The sequence below is a fragment of the Neophocaena asiaeorientalis genome, unplaced genomic scaffold (assembly GCF_003031525.2).
Source record: "Neophocaena asiaeorientalis asiaeorientalis breed wild unplaced genomic scaffold, Neophocaena_asiaeorientalis_V1.1 scaffold24, whole genome shotgun sequence".
Taxonomy (NCBI): Eukaryota; Metazoa; Chordata; class Mammalia; order Artiodactyla; family Phocoenidae; genus Neophocaena; species Neophocaena asiaeorientalis.
The window spans coordinates 743,345-764,514 of NW_020185317.1; the positions used below are offsets into that span (position 1 = coordinate 743,345).

Genomic DNA, 21,170 nt, shown 5'->3' on the forward strand with positions numbered 1-21,170 from the left:
GTGTTTTGTACATTTGTAGTAGCTCCATTACAGTAGACCTCATTTGAGTTGCCTCTGTATGACGGTATGAGAATTTTAGGGCACTTGGACCATATGTCCCTTTCCTTCTATCATCTACAGATGCATTCTTTTTTTTTTTTTTTTTTTTGGGACTTATTAGGCCTTTGCCACATCCTTATTCTCCCTAAAGGGAAGCCTTCCACTCTGAGAACACCTACTGCACTTTTAGCTTGAAAACGTTGTGCTCATGTCCCCCTTTGTACCCTGTGGTCCATTGGGGATTAAAGAAAACAGAGCCGTTTGTGGTACAGCACTGTATATGTATGAAACAGTTACCTAATTTGGTGTTTGTACTTTGGGAAGTATTGTCTGAAGTTCATTGCAATTTTCTTTCCCTTTACTCTTCTTCCCTTCCCATTTTATTGAGATATAATTGACATCCAACCCTGTAAATCTAAAGTGTCCAACATAATGATTTGACTTAACACACATCATGATTACTACAGTAGGTTTAGTGAACGTTATTGTCTCATATAGATACAACATTAAAGAAATAGAAAAAATATTTTTGGGCTGAGAACTCCACAACTTTCCTATAATAAACATAGAGCAGTGTGAATTATATTTATTATGTTGTACATTACATCCCTAATACTTATTTACCTTATAACTGGAAGTTTGTACCTTTAGACTACCTGCCCCCAGATTCTGATAAGCTCAAATCTGATCTCTTTTTCTATTGTAAAGTACAATTGACCTATTTAATACAGCACTGTTAGTTCCTGGTGCATAATACGGTGATTCGATATTTCTATACATTTCAAACTGATCACAAGTCAGTTACCGTCTGTTACAATATAAAGATGTTACATAATTATTGACTATATTCCCCTCACTGTACATTTTATATCTGTGACTCGTATTTTGCAACTGGAAGTTTGTACCTCTTAATCTCCCTCACCCGTTTCTCTCATCCTTGCACCCCACCTCCCCTCTGGCAACCACCTATTTGTGTACAATGACTATTTCTGTTTTGTCATGTTTGTTCATTTACTTTTTAGACTCCACAAATAAGTGAAATCATATGGTATTTGTCTTTTCCTGTCTGACTTATTTCACTTAGCTTAATGCCCTGTAGGTCCATTTATGTTGTCACAAATGGCAAGAGTTCGTGCTTTTTACAGCTGAGTAATATTCCATTGTATTTATATATACCACATTTTCTTTATCCATGTATCTATTGATGGGCACGTGGAATGCTTCCATATCTTGGCTATTGTAAATAATGCTGCAGTGAACATAGGGGTGCATATATTTTCAAATTAGTGTTTTCATTTTCTTTGGCTAAATACGCAGGAGTGGAATTGTTAAATTGTATGATAGTTCTATTCTTAATTTTTTGAGGAATCGCCATACTGTTCTCCATAGTGGCTGTACCAATTTACATTCCCACCAGCATTGCACCAGGGCTCCCTTTTCTCCACACCCTCACCAACACTTGCTATTCCCCCACCCCAGTTTTAATGAGATATAATTGACATACAGTACTGTATAAGTTTAAGATGTACAGCATAATGATTTGACATACATACATCATGAAATGATTACCACAATAGGTTTAGTGAATATTCATCATCTCATATAGATACATTAAAGAAACAGGAGAAAATTTTTTTCTTTGTGAGTTTTGTCCTCTTTGACAGTGGCCATTCTGACAGGTGTGAGGTGACCTCATTGTGGTTTTGATGTGCATTTCTCTAATGATTAGTGATGTTCAGCATCTTTTCATGTGCCTGTTGGCCATCTGTATGTCATCTTTGGAAAAATGTTTATTCAGGTCCTCTGCCCATTTTAAAAGTTGGGTTATTTGTTTTCTTAACATTGAGTTTTGTGAGTTCCTTGTATATTTTGAGTATTAACCCCTTATTGGATATGTCCTTTGAAAACATCTTCTCCCATTCAGTAGGTGGTTTTTCATTTGCTGATAGTTTCCTTTGCCTTGCAAAAGCTTCTTAGTTTGATGTAGCCCCATTTATTTATTTTTGGTTTTGTTTCCCTTGCCTGAGGAGATACAGCAAAAAAAATATCACCGGCTTCCCTGGTGGTGCAGTGGTTGAGAGTCCACCTGCCGATGCAGCAGACATGGGTTCGTGCCCCGGTCTGGGAAGATCCCACATGCCGCAGAGCAGCTGGGCCCGTGAGCCATGGCTGCTGAGCCTGCGTGTCCGGAGCCTGTGCTCCACAACGGGAGAGGCCACAACAGTGAGAGGCCCGCGTACCGCAAAAAAAAAAAAAAAAAAAAAAACGCTATGACTGATGTCAAAGGGCATAGTGCCTGTGTTTTCTTCTGGAAGTTTTATGGTTTCAGATCTTACATTGACGTCCTAAATCCATTTTGAGTTTATTTTTTTAATATGGTGTGAGAAAGTGGTCCTGTTTGATTCTTTTGCATGTAGCTGTCCAGTTTCCCAATACCATTTATTGAAGAGCCTATCTTTCCCTATTGTATATTTTTACCTCCTTTGTCATAGATTAATTGACCATATGAATGTGGTTTCATTTCTGGGTGCTCTATTCTGCTCCATTGATCTGTGTGTCTGTTTTTGATTACTGTGGCTTTATAGTACAGTTTGAAATAAAGGAGTGTGATACGTCTAGCTTTGTTCTCTTTCTCAAGATTGTTATCTTGAGATAACAAGATAAAAAGGCTCTTCAGGGTCTTCTGTATTTCCATACAAATTTTAGCTCTGTTCTAGTTCTGTGAAAAATGCCATTGGTATTTTAATAGGGATTGCGCTGAATCTGTAGATTGCCTTGGGTCATATGATCATTTTAACAGTAGTGAGTCTTCTAATCCCTGATGTTGGTAGTCAGAGATATTGAATAATGTCTTCCAAACTGAGAAGGAACTTTGAGACTGAAAAATGAGGTGAGCAACTTCATAAACAACAATTAGGAAATGTATCGTGGGTAACTTAGGCAGGAAGGATTGGGTGGACACATGATCCACATTCACAGCTGCACTTAGCACCGCTGAAAGGGGTGCAGGGGAATTTAAAGGGGTCAAAGCTAAAAATAGAATCTGACTACTAGGGAGAAGCATGTCCACATGGATGGGAACAGGGTTTTTTTTTCCTTCCCCTGGATGTCTCATGACCATTAACCATCTGCATCAGCAAAAGGCACACTTCTGGTTTTTAGGTATCAGATGAAGGCAAGGGTGAAAGTTGAATGGGAATTCATCTGGCTTGGACACATTCCTTGTGTGTTAGGCTAAGGCTCAGTCATGCATAAGGAGGAGGGGATAGGACAGTGGGCCTATGATAGAGCTGACAGAATGGAGTCAGTTTGGTTCAGCTACACATGTGAGCATGGTATATCTTTCCATTTCTTTGTATTGTCTTCAGTTTCTCTCATCAGTGTCTTATAGTTTTCCAAGTACAAGTCTTTTACCTTATATTTATTCTTGTGTATTTTATTTTTTGTTGCATTGTAAAGGGATTGTTTCCTTAATTTCTCTTTCTGATAGTTTTTTTTTTTTTTTGAGGTATGCAGGCATCTCACTGTTGTGGACTCTCCCGTTGCGGAGCACAGGCTCCGGACACGCAGGCTCAGCGGCCATGGCTCACGGGCCCAGCCGCTCCGTGGCATGTGGGATCTTCCCAGACCGGGGCACGAACCCGTGTCCCCTGCATCGGCAGGCGGACTCTCAACCACTGCGCTACCAGGGAAGCCCTGATAGTTTGTTTTTAGTGTATAGAAACACAGCAGATTCTTGTACATCAATTTTGTATGCTGCAACTTTACCAAATTCATTGATGAGTTTTAGTAATTTGTTGGTAGCATCTTTAGGATTTTCTATATATAGTATCATCTCACCTGCAAACAGGGCAGTTTCACTTCTTCCTTTCCAATTTGGATTTCTTTTATTTCTTGTCTGATTGTTGTGGCTATGACTTCCAATACTATGTGGAATAAAAGTGGAGTGGCTGGACAACCTTGTCTCTTTCTTAATCTTAGAGGAAGTGCTTTCAGCTTTTCACTGTTGAGTATATTGTTAGCTGTGGGCTTATCATACGTGGCCTTTATTATGTTGAGATATATTCCCTCTACACCCACTTTGTTGAGAGTTTTTGTCATAAATGGATGTTGAGTTTTGTCCAAGACTTTCTGCATCTATTGAGATGATCATATGGTTTTTATTCTTCAATTTGTTAATGTGGTATATCATGTAGGTTGATTTTTGCAAATATTCAACCATCCTTGCATCCCTGGGATAAATCCCACTTGATCATGGTGTGTGATCCTTTTAGTGTATTGTTGAATTTGGTTTGCTAATATTTTGATGAGGATTTTTACATCTATGTTCATCAGTGATATAGGCCTGTATTTTTTCTTTTTGTGGTATCTTTGTCTGGTTTTGGTATCTGGGGGATGGTGGCCTCATAGAATGAGTCTGGGAATGTCCCTTCCTCTGCATTTTTTGGGAATAGTTTGAGAAGGATAGGTGCTAACTCTTCTTTAAATGTTTGGTAGAATTAACCTGTGAAGCAGTCTGGTCCAGGACTTTTGTTTGTTGAGAGTAAGTCTGTTTTTTTACTGATTCAGTTTCATTACTGGTAATTGGTCTGTTTCTATTTTCTATTTCTTCCTGATTCAGTCTTGGGAGATTGCACTTTCTAGGAATTTCTCCATTTCCTCTAGATTGTCCATTTTATTGGCATAAAACTGTTCATAGTAATCTCTTATGATCCTTTGTAGTTCTGCAGTGTAAGTTCTTTTTATAGGAAAAAAACTAAAAATACAAACACATGAGGCTAAATAATACACTACTAAATAACCAAGAGATCACTGAAGAAATGAAAGAGGAAGTCAAAAAATACCTAGAAACAAATGACAATGAAAACAGGACAACCCAAAACCTATGGGATGCACCAAAAGCAGTTCTAAAGGGAAGTTTATAGCAGTACAATCCTACCTCAGGAAACATCTCAGATAAACAACCTAACCTTACACCTAAAGCAATTAGAGAAAGAAGAACAAAAAAACCCAAAGTTAGCAGAAGGAAAGAAATAAAGATCAGAGCAGAAATAAATGAAAAAGAAATGAAGAAAACGACAGCAAAGATCAGTACAACTAAAAGCTGGTTCTTTGAGAAGATAAACAAAATTGATACACCATTAGCCAGAGTCATCAAGAAAAAAAGGGAGAAGACTCAAATCAACAGAAATAGAAATGAAAAAGAAGTAACAACTGACACTGCAGAAATACAAAGGATCATGAGAGATTACTACAGGCAACTCTATGCCAATAAAATGGACAACCTGGAAGAAATGGACAAATTCTTAGAAAAGCACAACCTTCTGAGACTGAACCAGGAAGAAATAGAAAATATAAACAGACCAATCACAAGCACTTCTGGGAAAACTGGACAGCTACATGTAAAAGAATGAAATTAGAACACTCCCTAACACCATACACAACGATAAACTCAAAATGGATTAAAGGCCTAAAGTCAAGGCCAGACACTATCAAACTCTTACAGGAAAACATAGGCAGAACACTCTATGACATGAATCACAGCAAGATCCACCACCTTTTTGACCCACCTCCTAGAGAAATGGAAATAAAAGCAAAAATGAACAAATGGGACCTAATGAAGCCTAAAAGCTTTTGCACAGCAAAGGAAACCACAAACAAGACAAAAGGACAACCCTCACAATGTTAGAAAATATTTGCAAATGAAGCAACTGACAAAGGATTAATCTCCAAAATATACAAGCAGCTCATGTAGCTCAATGTCAAAAGTAGAAACAACCCCATCCAAAAATGGGCAGAAGACCTAAATAGACATTTCTCCCAAGAAGGTATACAGAGTGCCAACAAACACACAAAAGGATGTACAACATCACTAATCATTAGGGAAATACAAATCAAAACTACAGTAAGGTATCACCTCACACCAGTCAGAACGGTCATCATCAAAAAAATCTACAAAAAATAAATGCTGGAGAGGGTGTGGAGAAAAGGGAACCCTCTTGCACTGTTGGTGGGAATGTAAATTGATACAGCCACTATGGAGAATGGTATGGAGGTTCCTTAAAAAACTAAACATAGAACTACCATGTGACCCAGCAATCCCACTACTGGGCATATACCCTGAGAAAACCATAATTCAGAAAGAGCCATGTACCACAGTATTCATTGTAGCACTATTTACAATAGCCAAGACATGGAAGCAACCTAAGTGTCCATCGACAGATGAATGGATAAAGAAGACATGGCACATATATACTATTGAATATTACTCAGCCATATAAAGTAACGAAACTGAGTTATTTGTAGTGAGGTGGATGGACCTAGAGTCTGTCATTCAGAGTGAAGTAAGTCAGAAAGAGAAAAACAAATACCATATGCTAACACCTATATATGGAATCTCAAAAAAAAGGTTCTGAAGAACCTAGGGGCAGAAAAGGAATAAAGGTGCAGACGTAGCGAATGGACTTGAGGACATGGGGAGGAGGAAGGGTAAACTGAGCCGAAGTGAGAGAGTGGCATGGACATATATACACTACCAAATATAAAATAGATAGCTAGTGGGAAGCAGCCACATAGCACAGGCAGATCAGCTCGGTGCTTTGTGACCACCTAGAGGTGTGGGATAGGGCGGGTGGGAGGGCGACGCAAGAGGGAGGGCATATGGGGATATATGTATATGTATATCTGATTCACTTTGTTATACAGCAGAAACTAGCACAACAATGTAAAGCAATTATACCTCAGTAAAGATGTTAAAAAAAATATTGACTGGAATGTATGCTTTGTGTGGGTAGAGAGTATCTCATATAAAAAGTCATCATGTATACAGTAGGAACAAAAGTGGTGTACTGCTGACCTCACAGAGTTGTAAAGAGAACTGAATGAGATAATTCATGTAAATTTCTTAAAACAATACACAGCACACAATGTAATCAATATATATTCTAATCAATATAAAGATTGGCAAGATAATTTAAATTTTTTGTATTTTATACTAAGTCTTCAAAATCTAGTACATATTTTACACTGAAACACATCTCACTTCGTAGTGGTCAGTAGCTACAGGTGGCTAATGGATGCTGTTTTGGACAATGTAGCTTAAAAAAAATACAGTGTTAGCAGACATAAGAAGTAGCCATTCCCTTTAGGAGTAAGGGAGAGTGCTCGAGGAAGAAACTTGGAAGATACATTTCTTCTCCAAAGCCTGGATTAAGACCCCTTGGAGAGGGAATGGCTGTGGCCCACCTGGATGGCAAAGATGTTTGGGGAGGTGTTGCAGGCTTAGGCTTAGGTAGGTGAGAAAACCACCTTGCTTGCGTGCTGAAGAGTTTGAAAGTCTCCCTCTATGATGTAAGGGAAACTTTCTGGGAAGCTGCCCTTCGGGATGCCCGTGAAACCTGCAGCCCTGCTGGAGGGTGTCTGTCACTGGGTCACACATCACAGGCTGGGAAGGTGCCCACAGGCAAGGATGCTGACTGCTGGCAGCCACACCGTGACAGAAAGCCCTGGAAACAGGAAGAGAGTCCTTTCCTCTCACAGTGTTGTTTTGACACCATTTGTAATATTAAGGCTGGTTGGCAAAGGAGAAGTGTTACAGAGTCCTGCCCAATCACAAAGGGGGGCAAAAGGGTAGGTTTGGAGCTGAGAGGCAATAAATTGACAATTGGCAAAAAGCACGACTTATAATCTGCTTTATAGATCGAAGTATTTTTCTCAACAGTGCTTCCTCTTACCTAGGTGGAATTCCTACCATGGAATCATCCTCTACTCAAAGGAAGATATCAGCACTTTTCCCTGAAAGTTGCTGCTAAAAAGTATATGTTACTTACAGTAACCTGACGATGCATTAACCTGAATACATTGTCAGCTTAGGAAGTGGAGCATTCTGGTTGTCAAAAGAACAGAAATGGTATTTTAGTGATAGAGAAGGGAGGTGGAGTACAGTAAGCCCTGGACACTAGGTTCAGATTAAATTCCTAGGGGATGATGTAATGGATAAAAGCCTTTGCACATTTTTAAAGCTTTCTGATGGGTATTGTTGGATACCACTTTCCTTTCTTTCCTTGCTATGAAAAAGCAATTCTAAGACAAACATTGAGAATTTAAAAAGTAGTAGAGGCGCTTCCCTGGTGGCGCAGTGGTTAAGAATCCATCTGCCAATGCAGGGGACACGGGTTCAAGCCATGGTCTGGGAAGATCCCACGTGCCGTGGAGCAACTAAACCCATGAGCCACAACTACTGAGCCCACATGCCACAACTACTGAAGTCCACGCTCCTAGAGCCCGTGCTTCGCAACAAGAGAAGCCACCACAGTGAGAAGCCTGCGCACCACAAAGAAGAGTAGCCCCCACTCACCGCAACTAGAGAAAGCCAGTGCACAGCAGCGAAGACCCAATGCAGCCAAAAATAAATAAATAAATTTTTTTAAAGTAGTAGGGTATGTCTTTAAATATTTTGAATACTAAGTGCTTTACTTTAGATCCTCTGTAAAATTTGGTTGAATGAATCAATTTTATCATTAACAGAGTAAACTTTTTTTTTCTTTAAATGCAGGATAAATCATCCAGCAAAGAAAAATCCAAGACACCAGTAAGAATTTTACCACAATTGCCTAAGGTAATTTACCTATAGACTCTCATTGGATTTTTGCCCTTTTAAAAATGTTTACTAGTTTCAAACTTGTAAATAAGTAACTGAATTTATGATTTTGAATTTTGTGCTCAATTTGACTATTTTCTGATTGAGAAATTCTGAGGTGCACATAAAAGGAAAAATAACTATCTTAATAAAGTAAGTGTAAGCTGTAATTTCCTAATAGTGTGTACAGTCTGTTTGAATATTCTGGATAAAAGTATTTCCAAGATTGTCTAGCAGAAAGTATATCAGTGTTGGAATTAAGAGATGAGGCTTTGGGTTACATCCTCGTCACTAATGTCCCTGCCATCTGAGGGAGTCACTTACCTCTCCGAGCCTCAGTTTCTGAGTTTGAAAGTAAGAAGCGTTGATGACCTTTGAGATGCATCTTCTGGCACTGAAATGCTATTCCACAGAAGATTCTTCAGATCTTGCCATCCTTTTTATTATTATTATTATGACTAAAAATTGTCATTGTCCTGTGGAGGAGGCAGTTAGTAGACATTTTCAGTTGACAAGTGCTGGGTAAGATGTACTTGACTGTGATAAATTTTACCATTTAGTAGTTATATTGAATTTAATGCCATTGAGTTTTGCTCTTGTAACTGCTGGAAGCTGAGCTTAAGTGGAGGTTCAGTGCAAACACTGTTTTTATTAAAATTGTGATAAAATATACATAACATACAATTGATCATTTTAACCATTTAAAATCTATAGTTCATAGACATTAAGTACATCCATATTGTTGTACAGCCATCACCACCATCCATCTTCAGAACTCTTCATCTTTCCAAACGGAAACGCTGTACCCATTAGACACTAATTCCCTGTTTCCGCCTCTTGTCAGTCCATGACAACAAGCATTCTACTTTCTGTCTCTATGTATTTGGCTGCTGTAAGTACCTCATAAGTGGAATCATACAGTATTTGTCTTTTTATGTCTGGCTTATTTCACTTAACATAATGTTCTCAAGTTTCATCCAAAGCATTATTTTTTGAAAGATATTTTAAAAGCTGAGAACAAACTATAAAATTGAATTTGTGTTGCTTTATAGAGAAAGATTCCTGATAATTTAAAGTGGAGGATATTTTTCACTTAGAAAACTTGAGTTAATATTCTTAGATAAAGTAAATGAACATTTCAAAATATACATTTTAATTGAAATTTTTTTAATGATGCCAGATTCTATAGAATTGAGCCACAGCACCTTTTCTGTGCTTCTGCAAAATCTCTCTTAAATTTTCTAGCTTAAAAGACAAGATTTGAAATGGAATAGGCATTTTCTGTTTAAAAATTTGACAAATTTTAAAAGAGAAAAATAAAAATTACCCTTAGTTTGTTGTGTCTTATTAGTATATAGGTTTAGAGATGTAAACTCAATTAAAATTTCCTGATTCAATATTCAGTGGCTGAGTTGAATAATAATCCTTTCCTGTCATTGGCATATAATAGTCTAAAATGCTTTTATTGGCTGATTTAAACTTGGTTTTATGTTCATATTTGGCCATATCTTACATGTTCTCAGCATTCATTTTCTCAGTTTCATGTGTGTTAAGGGAGATGATATTTTTAAGAGATTTTTAAAAATCCATTGACCAAAGCAAACAAACAATTTTCATTTGAATATTAAGGTTTGTACTTGGATAAAATCTTCCGGCAGTAGTTAAGCCCTAGAGTGATTTTCATTACAGACATTTATGCTTCTGGTGGTGATCCTTGTTGAAATCAAGGGTGACCCAGTGCTGGTGGCTCCCAACCCCTCTGAGCTGGTGACCTGATTCCCACCCTTTGTGAACACCTTACTCATAGCCCACCCATGAATCTGAAATCCTTTATGGAGCAAGATGAGAGCAGAAGAATGGAAAGGCAGGCAGGGAAGGATGGAAAAGCATTGACTTATTAATTGTCTTAGCTTGTTTTCCTGTGAAAGAAGAGCCTGTAAAAAGGGCTTCTGTGCAGGTAGTTTTTTTGAAAGTAGGAGTAAAGGGCTGGGAAGAGTAAAACTATTCAATAAAAGCCAGTACAAGCATGGGCTGTCAAGTTGGCCTGAATGTGAGAGGAAGACATAGATTCAATTGTCATTGTTTAAAAATATGTACATTCTACTTTAAAACCCACCCATCTGGGTTTCTTGAAGAGACATAGGTTCTAGCAACAGTGGGTCTGTGTTCTGTTATCGCAGTAACCGGCTCGAGCTAATTAGCTGTTGCCTTTTTAGGAGACGTAGGTTTTCTCCTGTTGGCCACAGTCCCCACCACCCCCTAACATTTCCCAGCACTGAAGCTGAGTGCCAGTTAGCTATCATCACTACCTTTCCTCCCTCTTTCATGATACCTGCCAGAACTGTGTAGATATAAGAATTTATAACCCCTGCCTTAAACGATGGAATGAATTTGTGAGTTGCCAGGGTAATCTAGAGCTTCTGAAGCCATGAGAACAGGAAGATCCTTTGGAGCTGGAATGTAGAGGAACTCATTAGCATTGGAGTCCAGCACGGTGTGGCTCTAATTATGATGGAAGGCTTAAAAAAATCACTTGCCAATGTCTGTGGGTGAGTAAACTCTGTGGAATGAACACCTCAATTAGGTAACAGGTGCCCACGTCAAACCAGCAGCAGAGCCTTTGGTAATGTGTCCCAGATGTCACACACCATGCCATTCACAGGCTTCAGTGAGATTTGCTATTGGGTATTTGTGCCTTCTTTACAGATGTCCTAATTTGTTTGAGAAAACGTCTGTGTTTATACATTCTCATGCATTTCATGAAAAAAGTTTTTTTTCCCCCTGACCTTGTTCTGTTAATGCTATCTAAATTTCATATTTCAGGTGAGTTCAAAGCCCCAGTGGCAGCAGGCGGCTCCGTCATTCCATTTGAGTGTAAAGCAGGATGAAGGTATTCCAGAGCAGTTTAGTGTTAAAAATCAACAATCATATGGTAAGAACTCTAATATTCTATCTTAGACTTCAAGGACATTTTCTAGAGAAAAAAATCACACAATATTTAGTTAATTAGAGCAATGAAATCGTAAACTGAAATATTTATGTAAAGTAGAAAAATTTATCCCAAGTGTGTTCCCTAAGAAAATAATTGAATCCGGTTCTTAGTTATTTCAGGCTGTTGTAAATGCTATAAAAGCTGATATTTTAGGAATTGGGATGTTTATAATAAAACTTTGATTTATTGTATTCAGAATTTGCCTCTGTATCAAAGACTAAAGTTTTTTCTAAGGGGGATTTTAATAAGTTGTAAACATTGCTTCTAAATTATTTATATTAATATTTTTGACTTATCAGATTCATTGTATTGAATATTAACATTTTTTTATCATGGTTCTTTAAATTTTCTGCAATAGTTTTATATTATGTTTTTATAATAATTTTAATCTTCATTTTAAGAAGGTTCTATGCAAATATAATTGAAAATCTGAGTTTATTAACATTAATCAAAATATAAATTAATGAATATTCTTGAAATAAAGGTTTCTCATGATGACATAAAATGAGAGTTAGTTTAACTTCCTCGTAGTGAAAGAAAATATGGTTACTTAAGAACTTAAAGAATGTAGTTTTTTTCTTAAAACATGCTTCAGCATTTTATTCTAACCACTTAAATATTTTAGCTTACTTTTTAGATGACTAATTTATGCCTTTTTTTAAAAAATTCAAGTTGAATACATGGAACGCTTTGGAAAAAAGGGCAAGTTACTCGACCAGATTGATGATAGTCATGCTGGACCATCTACTTCCAAATCAAAGAGCAAATCTCCACATAAGGAACGAGAAGACTTTAGAAGCACTCTTGTTAATGTCATTATGTAAGTTCTATAAGCTAACCAGTGTTATCCTCTTTAGAGCCCCTGGGAACTTTTTAATCTAAAATTATAAGAATTCTGTGCCTCCCTAAGGATGCCTGAAAGCCTTGTTGGAATGAGGTCAGGGTATAAATAACGAAAGACTGAGCTTAACTCTAAAGTGTCTCACTTTTAAATATCATCAGCTGAAAAGGTATGTTGATGAAAATGATCAATTAAAAAAATCTATAATAGGGATAGGAGAGAGTTTTATTCAAGCCAAACTGAGGACTATAATCTAGGAGATACAGGTTCAATAAGCACTTGACTTGTGTTCCTCCAGACTACAAAATGGGGGGAGGCTTATAAAGACAAAAACTACAAGGTTACAGTTAGTTTCATGAGTTGTTTATCAAGAATTATAATTGGATCTGGCAAGAAGGAAGGATGCTTGTTAAGTAAGGATTGGTTGGGGTCCAAAATGGTTGCATAGTTACAAGGGGTTGTAGCTGGCAGCTGCTAGCAGATACTGTTTTGAGCATGGCTGGTGGTATCCTTGAATTTGATAACAGTTCAGAAAATTTAAGTTCTCAGTGATGCAGGAACATGTCTGAAACCACATCCACAATGGCCACCTGGCTCCATTTTAAATGCCTGAAACAGTCACTCCATTTAGATTTTTAAATGCAATCTTTTCTTTAATGGTTGAAACAGATGTACAAGGCATGTTTGACGGGCCATAAGACAGGCTGTTTGAGTTAGCATGAAGTTCAAGCCAAACCATGTATAAGCCAGAAAGACTTCCCCGTACCTCAATATATGAACATTTCTTCCATCAGGTGTCAATATTAATACTTGGTGTTGGTTGAGAGAGCTGAATGTCTGGGAATTCTGGTTGTAGGCATGCTGCCTGGTAGAAGATTTGGGGCAGTTATTTTTTTCCCCATCTTGTCTGTTCAGGTGATGTGGTGACTTCCCTGGCATTGTGGGTCTCCTTGTGTATAAAAGGAAGGAACTGGGCTGAAATGATCAGCAGTGTGATCAGGGCAGGGCTTGCCCAGTCTGAAGTACAGATCTGTTTACGGAGGGCAATGCAGATGCAAGTCACCAGTTCCTCTTTGCCTGTTTTTTTCACAGCTTGACGCTAGTTGTTCAGTAGCCCCTTTCTTTCATCCTGACTCTCAACGCACACACACTGCCATTGGTGAACAGAATTTAGTGACACATTACAGTAAGTCACTCACCCACAGAGCTCCATTTTACTGTCCCCATGTGACACCTTACTGGCTGGATAGGCATCTTGAGGGGAGGGCAGTGGTCACTGTGTGCTGACAAAGGGATGGCAGATATGTGGGCTCCTGGGCAGTTAGATCGTGGGCGTGTGCCTCTGCGAGAGTGGTTTGGAGTTTGCTTTTGCCAGGCACCACTAGACATTACCAACTTGGCCCACTTTCTTCAATTACGCCCTCTCAGAACACACGAACTTGGAGTAAAATCAACACTCCAAGCCGTGGGTGGGTAGGCCTCTGGTTACAAACTCATAGAAGCAATTTTTTCTCCTCCCAATGTCCTGGTCAAGACGAAAGATCTTCTTGACACAACTTTCCTGTGCCTGTCATTTTTGGTCCTCCTCTGGTTGAGGATAGAGCCCGTCTTGGGTTTCAGCTTCATACAGAGGTCTGGGTTTGAATTCTCCATTTAACTCCAGCCTACAGAATCATCTCCCGACCCCCATGGGCATTAAAGTCCAAGGCTTCGCCCCACAAGGGCAGCCGTAGCCTCGGGGGTTGGCTGTTACTCTGCCTTGTCATTCCATCTTTTCCCTCCTGAGTATTTCCTTTTTTTCTTGTGAGCTCAGCTATGCATTCAAAGGAGCTTTGTGGCATATTATCCAGTATTTATAGAATGGTACTGGGAGGTTTTTCAGATTATCTTTGCTGCTGTGTTATAAGAAACAGAAGTCTCTTTTTAATCATTATGTCATTTTTAGTTATACCTTTAACAAACACTATATGGATGGTCTTATTAAAATTCAATCTTTGAGTTTCTGGACTTTAGTAGCATGTTTAATCCCATTTGTAGTTATTGGTATTACATATTTCTTATTTTGTATTTTCTATTTACTGTATGTTACCTTTGCTTATTTAATCTTTTTTATTATTTCTATTGAATTGAATTTTCTGTCCCTTTATTCCTATTGGCTTAAAAGTTATCAAATATATTTTTATTCTTTTAGTGGTTACCCTAGCATTTAAAGCCACATATAATAACTTATATTTTTAAAAGTTTAAAATTCATTTGATCCATCTTCCCTCTGAATAATATGAAAGGACCTTCGAGTGCTTTAACTTAGCTCTGAACCTTCCTTTGCATTTTTCATGTGATTGTTTATTTCTACCAATATTTCTATAATATTTTAGTTTTACCAAGTCCTTAAACTCCCCATACTCTTTTTCTAAAGCTCCTACTTACTTAGATTTACTAACATGTTTTCTAATTTTTTAGAAAGTTGCCTTTGCATTCCACTCCTCACTTCCGGGTTCATTTTATTTTTTTGCTGAAGTCCTTCCCTTAGTAGTTCTTTCAATGAGGATCTGTGGAGAGTAAACTCGAGACTTATTTTTTGTAAAGGTCGCTACTATTTTGCCCTTACTCTTGAATTAATGACTAAGCTCACTACAGAGTTAAAGGATAATAGTAATTTTTTCCCTACAAATATGGAAAACATTGAAAACTGTTAACAATTTTCCCCAAATAAAAATAGAATATATTTAAAGTGTACAATGTGATGATTTATTATACTTACACATTGTGAAAGGATTTCCAGCAATCAAGTTAACACATCCATCACCTGACATATTTACCTTTTTTTGTGTGTGTGAGAACCCTTAAGTTCTACTCTCTTAGCAAATGTCAATTACACGATACAGTATTATCTATAGCCACATGATGGCATATATTATTGTTGATGAGAAGCCTTTTTTGCTTTATTTGTTACTTCTTTGTTTGCAATCTGTTTGTATTGTCAGTTTGTCTTTTCAAAGCCTTCTATATAGTCTGTAAAAAACAGATTTAGCGAGATATAATTTATATATCATTACATTCATCCACATTAAAAATGTACAATTGAATGAATTTTAGTAAATTTCTGTAGTTGTGCAACCTTCACCAAAATCCAGTTTTAGAATACTTCTGTCATTTACAAGTTCCCTTTTGCCCATCTCAGTTAATCCTTTCTACCACTGGTTGCCCCAGGCAATCATCGATCTGCTTTCTGTTTCTATAGCTTTGTCTTTTCTACAATTTCACATAAATGGAATCTTACAGTATGTATGTTTTTGAAATCCATCTTGTTTACTGTTTCTTATTTGGGGCTATTATGAATGATGCTGCTATGAGCTTTGCATGCTGGTCTTTTTGTGGACATCTGTTTTCACTTCTCCTGCGTAGATACCTATTTATAGAAATTCTGGGTAGTGTAGTAGGTGTATGTTTAAATTTTTAAGACATTCCTAAGCTGTTTTCCAAATCATCATACTATTTTACATTCCCACAGGAATGTATAAAGAAGTTTCTAGTTTCTCTACATTCTTGCCCACACTTTGTCTTTTGTTGTGTTTTGTCATTCTAACCATTCTAGTAAATGTGTTGTTGTATCTTATCATGGCTTTAGGTTGTATGTCTCTAATGACTAATAACGATGGACATCTTTTTTGTAGTTGTTTGGCATTCACATAATTTCTTTGGGGAACTGTCAACTTAAACCTATTGCCCATTTAAAAAAATTGGGTTGTTTGTCTTATTATTGCCTTGTAAGAGTTTTTTATATAGTGTCTATGCAAGTCCTTTATCAGATATATCTTTTGCAAGTATTTTCTCCCAGTCTGTGGCTTATCTTTCCATTTCCTTCTTGGCATTTTTTGAAAAGCAAACGTTTTAAATTTTGATGAAGCTCAACTTATCAATTTTTTTCTTTTATTGTTCATGCTTTTGGAGTCATATCCAAGAAACTTTTCCTATCACAAGATCATAAATATTTTCTCTTATGTTTTCTTAGAAGTTTTAGCTTAGCTCTAGTTTTAGTTTTAGCTCTTACATTTATGTGCATGCTTTATTTCAATGAGGTATCTGTGTTATGAGGTAAGGGTTAAGGTTCATTTTTTTGCATATAGATATCCAAATGTTTCAGCCGCATTTGGTGAAAAGACAGTTTTCATTGAATTACCTGGGTATCTTTGTCCAAAATCATTTGACCATATATAGGGTTCTATTTCTCTTGCATTTACCTATGTGTCTGTATTTACACCACTTGTCATGTAGCTTTATATTAAGTTTTGAAATTAGGTAGTTTAATTCCACAAAATTTATTCTTCTTTTTCAAAATTGTTTTGGCTATTCTAGGTCTTTTGCATTTTCATATACTACACTTTAAGATCAGCTTGTCAGTTTCTGCAAAAAAAAAAAAAGAAAGAAAAAGCTTACTGAGATATAGTAGACAATGCATTGAAACTATAAATCAATTTTGAGAGAATTGCCATTTTAATAATATTGAGCCTTCCAGTCCATGAACATGTTATTTCTCTCCATTAAATTAGATTTTCTTTAATTGCTCTCATTAGTGTCTTGTATTTTTAATGTACAAGTCTTAGACTTTAAAAATATTGTTCTTGAGTATTTTTCTTTTTGATGTGAATGAAATTATGTAATTTCATTTTCTGATTATTCTTTCTCCGTATATAGAAAAATCTATTGAGTTTTTGCTTGTTAATTTTATATCATAAGACCTTACTAAACGTGCTTACTAGTTCTGGAGCTTTTTAAAAGATTCCTTAGAATTTCCTACATATCAGTCATGTTGTCTGCAAATAATAGATTTATGTCTTCATTTTCAATTTAGATGCTTTTCATTTCTCTCTCTTTCCATTTTACACTTGTTGGGTCCTTCAGTACATTGTTTTTCTTTTTCTTTTACTTTTTTTTTTTTTGCGGTACACATGCCTCTCACTGTTGTGGCCTCTCCCATTGCGGAGCACAGGCTTTGGATGCGCAGGCTCAGCGGCCATGGCTCACGGGCCCAGCCGCTCCACGGCATGTGGGTCTTCCTGGACTGGGGCACGAACCCGCGTCCCCTGCATCAGCAGGCGGACTCTCAACCACTGCGCCACCAGGGAAGCTCCAGTACGTTGTTGAATAGAACTGGTGATAGTGAAATTCCCAGTCTTATTGGGAAAGCGTTCAGTCTTTCACATTTATGTAGGATGTTAGTTGTAGGTTTTTAAGATACTCTTTATTAGATTAATGAATTTCCCTTCTTTTCCTAGTTTGTTGAGAGGTATCATCATGAGTGGGTGCTGGATTTCTGTCAGATGCTTTTTCAATGTCCATTGAGATGATCATTTGATTTTTGTCCTTTTTAAATATGGCATATTACATTAAATGATCTTCATATGTTAAACCTTGCATTCCTCTCACTTAATCATTATGTATATGTAATATACATAATGGATTTGTTAAAATTTTAAGGATTTTCAAATCTACATTAATGAATGATATGGGACTGTACTTTTCTTGTGATGTCTTTGTCTGGCTTTGGTATCGGGGTACTACTGGCCTCATAAAATGAGTTAAGTGTTTCCACCTCCTCTATTTTCCAAATGAATTTGTGTAGAATTGGTGTTGTTTCTTCCTTACTTGTTTGATAGAATTTATTAGTGAGGCCATCTGGACCTGAACTTTTCTTTGTGGAAAGATTATTACTTACTAATTCAATTAGTTTACTTGATATAGATCTCTTCATATTTTCTATTTCTTCTTGAGGCATGTTTGATACTTTTTTACCTTTTAGGAATATATTCTTTTCATTTAAGTTGTCTAATTTTTAAAAGAATTATTTATTTATTTATTTGTTTATGGCTGTGTTGGGTCTTCGTTGCTGTGCACGGGCTTTCTCTAGTTGCGGCAAGTGGGGGCTACTCTTTGTTGCGGGGGCTCCTCTTGTTGCAGAGCATGGGCTTTAGGTGTGCAGGCGTCAGTAGTTGTAGCACGTGGGCTCAGTAGTTGTGGCTTGCAGGCTCTGGAGTGCAGGCTCAGTAGTTGTGGCGCACGGGCTTAGTTGCTCTGCGGCATGTGGGATCTTCCCGGACCAGGGCTCTAACCTGCGTTCCCTGCATTGGCAGGTAGATTCTTAACCACTGTACCACCAGGGAAGTCCCCTGAGTTGTCTAATTTGCTGGCATAAAGTTGCTCAGATAATTTCCTTGCTGTCAGCCTTCCTATACATTTCCTCCCTTGGTACCTGTTGATTGCAACACGAGAGCCTTTTCTAGGGGTCTCCTAGGCAGATTGGTTTCCTTCCTGCATGAGTTATGGTCTGTGGTGTTCTCAGTTGTTTCATCTGTTCTTTATCTTCTTTTCATGTTCCAAAAATTTGTTGAAGTATCTACTCAGCTGATGACCCTCTAGTTGCTTTACAATCCTGGGTTCAAATTATTACCATTTTCATAGGAAAACTTGAAAAAAAGGCTGTTTATGTCACCATCTTGAACCAAAAATCTCTATTGATAAAGAGAAAAAATATCAATATAGTTCTTTCAGTTTTGAGAAATAAAGTACATCATATTTTCTCTTTAACAGGCAAAGTGTCTCCAGTATTGATTGATTTATTTCTGAATGGAATGTTGCTTTGATGGAAAGAGCATGACAGTTTAGAAGCACATATGGATGGGCAAATCCTTGGTTTTGTATTTAATTAACAGTGTGATGAAGGGGAAGTTATTTAATCTCTCTGACATTGTTTCTTCATCTGTGCAGTGGGGATAATTATGTCATTGTCTCCTGTAACAGTAGGTGTGGGGATTAGAGAAAGCTTCTATTATTGTTCCTAGCAGCAGGATCTTTGCCTGCGGCCACCGAAGGATAGAATTATAGAGTTTTAGAGCTGAAAGGATCTTCATTCTGACTGCAAGAACTTCTGCAGCCTCTCCTATAGCCCCTAACCCCCTCCCTCTTCACCTCTCCTGACCTTGCTGCATCCTTCTAGGTCCACATCACTCACACAGAGGATGAAGTTTGAGCGTCAGGATTCAGCAAAGTAGATAGGATAAGCATTTCTTCCATTAAAAAACAAAAAAAAAAACAATCCATTTATTAAGGTCATATACTTTCTAGTGGCAGAATCTGAACCCAGATGTCCTGATTCCTGAAGTACCTTACTGTCATTAGTATCTTATTACTATACAAACACCAAAATAACGAGATGATTACTTTTGCAGTTAAAATAACCCTTCTCTTTCCAGCCACAGAATACCCTGAAGATCTGAGACATTCCTGAGACATTCCTGAGACATTGCCTTGTCTCTCTTCTCTGGTCCATTTAGTTGAAAAAAATAAGTCTAAAGTTCACAAGATAGTGGATTCCAAGATTTGCAAAAAACTAAGTCAGAAGATCCATTCTGGGTACCTACTTTGGTATGATATCTCAGACAGATATTCAATAAACCTACAGTCTCCACTCACTGGACAATTAGTGGGGAGAAGTATTTTATTACACAGCATCACTAACCTGTATTCATCCTGATGAAGTTGGGACCTGGAGCATGATACATTCAATGATAGAGAGGTTAAAGGTATCACAGAAAAACTTATTTTCCTGAAGATGTGAACTTTTCACACATTGGAGCCCCAGAGGAAGTTACAAAATGTAGCTCATGTCTGATATAGGTTTTGAATTGAATTATACCTAGAAACGTTATAGTATTATATGAACAGTTAGCCAATAATGAAAACATAGGAGCATGTGAGCTTCTATGTCATTTGTTGCTAACTTCTAATATGTGTTCCTAGAAATCTGAGAAATGGTCTCTTGAAGAATGTATCTGTGTCTTTGGCAAAACTACATTTAGAGTCTTTCCCATCGGTGCTCTTCTAAACGTCATATTTATAAATAACCATACATGTTTTAGGAATAATGCAAGAATATTCCTATAAAAGTTCAGAGAAGAGAGATGATTTTGGAGCAATGAGCAAGAATGAATAAAGCCTATCAAAAAGGATGTGGCCTCTGAATTAGATCTTTCAAATCACTTTCAATAAAACTCTCTCTCTGAATAAAGAGAAGGTATTCTGGGAGGAATACGGTACCAAATAAATATATTTACTATTTTTAAAATGTTCCACAATGCCTTTTTTTCTTGTTTTATAAAAGACAGTCTGACAGATAAATCTATTGATTTATGTCCTAACTGCAATTTATATACATTTGAATAGTGTGTTTATCATTTTCTTAGGCAACAAGATGCTGTCTTAGACTCAGCTACTCTGGATGAAAGCACATTGCCAAAACTAACCTCTTCTGCAATAGAGAGAGACATCTTGGTAACAAGCTATTTCTTTTGTCAGTATAATTGAAAGTAAAGGAAGCACTTGAAGGTGCTCTTGTGCCTTTGAGTTTATTCTGTGCTCCTTCCTGTGCAAATACATGGATGTAGGAGTAAAGATGAAGTTCCATAAAATTGCTCTATTGGATTAATGGAGGAAATTATTCTTCCCCTTGTTTCCTAAGGCCACAGTCAGAGAATCTCAAGTCTCCCTGCTCCCTATGTTTAAAGCTAGCCTCAGTCATGTATAGCTTTTACATGTCTTTATTCTATGAGAAATTATTTTAATTACCTAATGTACATGTCACAGAGCATATTAACTTACTTTAG

At 37.2% G+C, this 21,170-nt stretch overlaps 1 protein-coding gene across 1 annotated transcript in view; it reads left to right on the forward strand.

Annotated features, from left to right (window-relative positions):
• DNAH7 (dynein axonemal heavy chain 7) overlaps positions 1 to 21,170 on the forward strand; it is a 284,014-nt gene that overhangs the window by 51,932 nt on the left and 210,912 nt on the right. The window contains exons 6-9 of the mRNA XM_024733634.1: positions 8,594 to 8,656; positions 11,501 to 11,609; positions 12,342 to 12,489; positions 20,751 to 20,838. Coding sequence (XP_024589402.1) covers positions 8,594 to 8,656; positions 11,501 to 11,609; positions 12,342 to 12,489; positions 20,751 to 20,838 — 408 coding nt within the window. The remainder of the gene's footprint in view (positions 1 to 8,593; positions 8,657 to 11,500; positions 11,610 to 12,341; positions 12,490 to 20,750; positions 20,839 to 21,170) is intronic.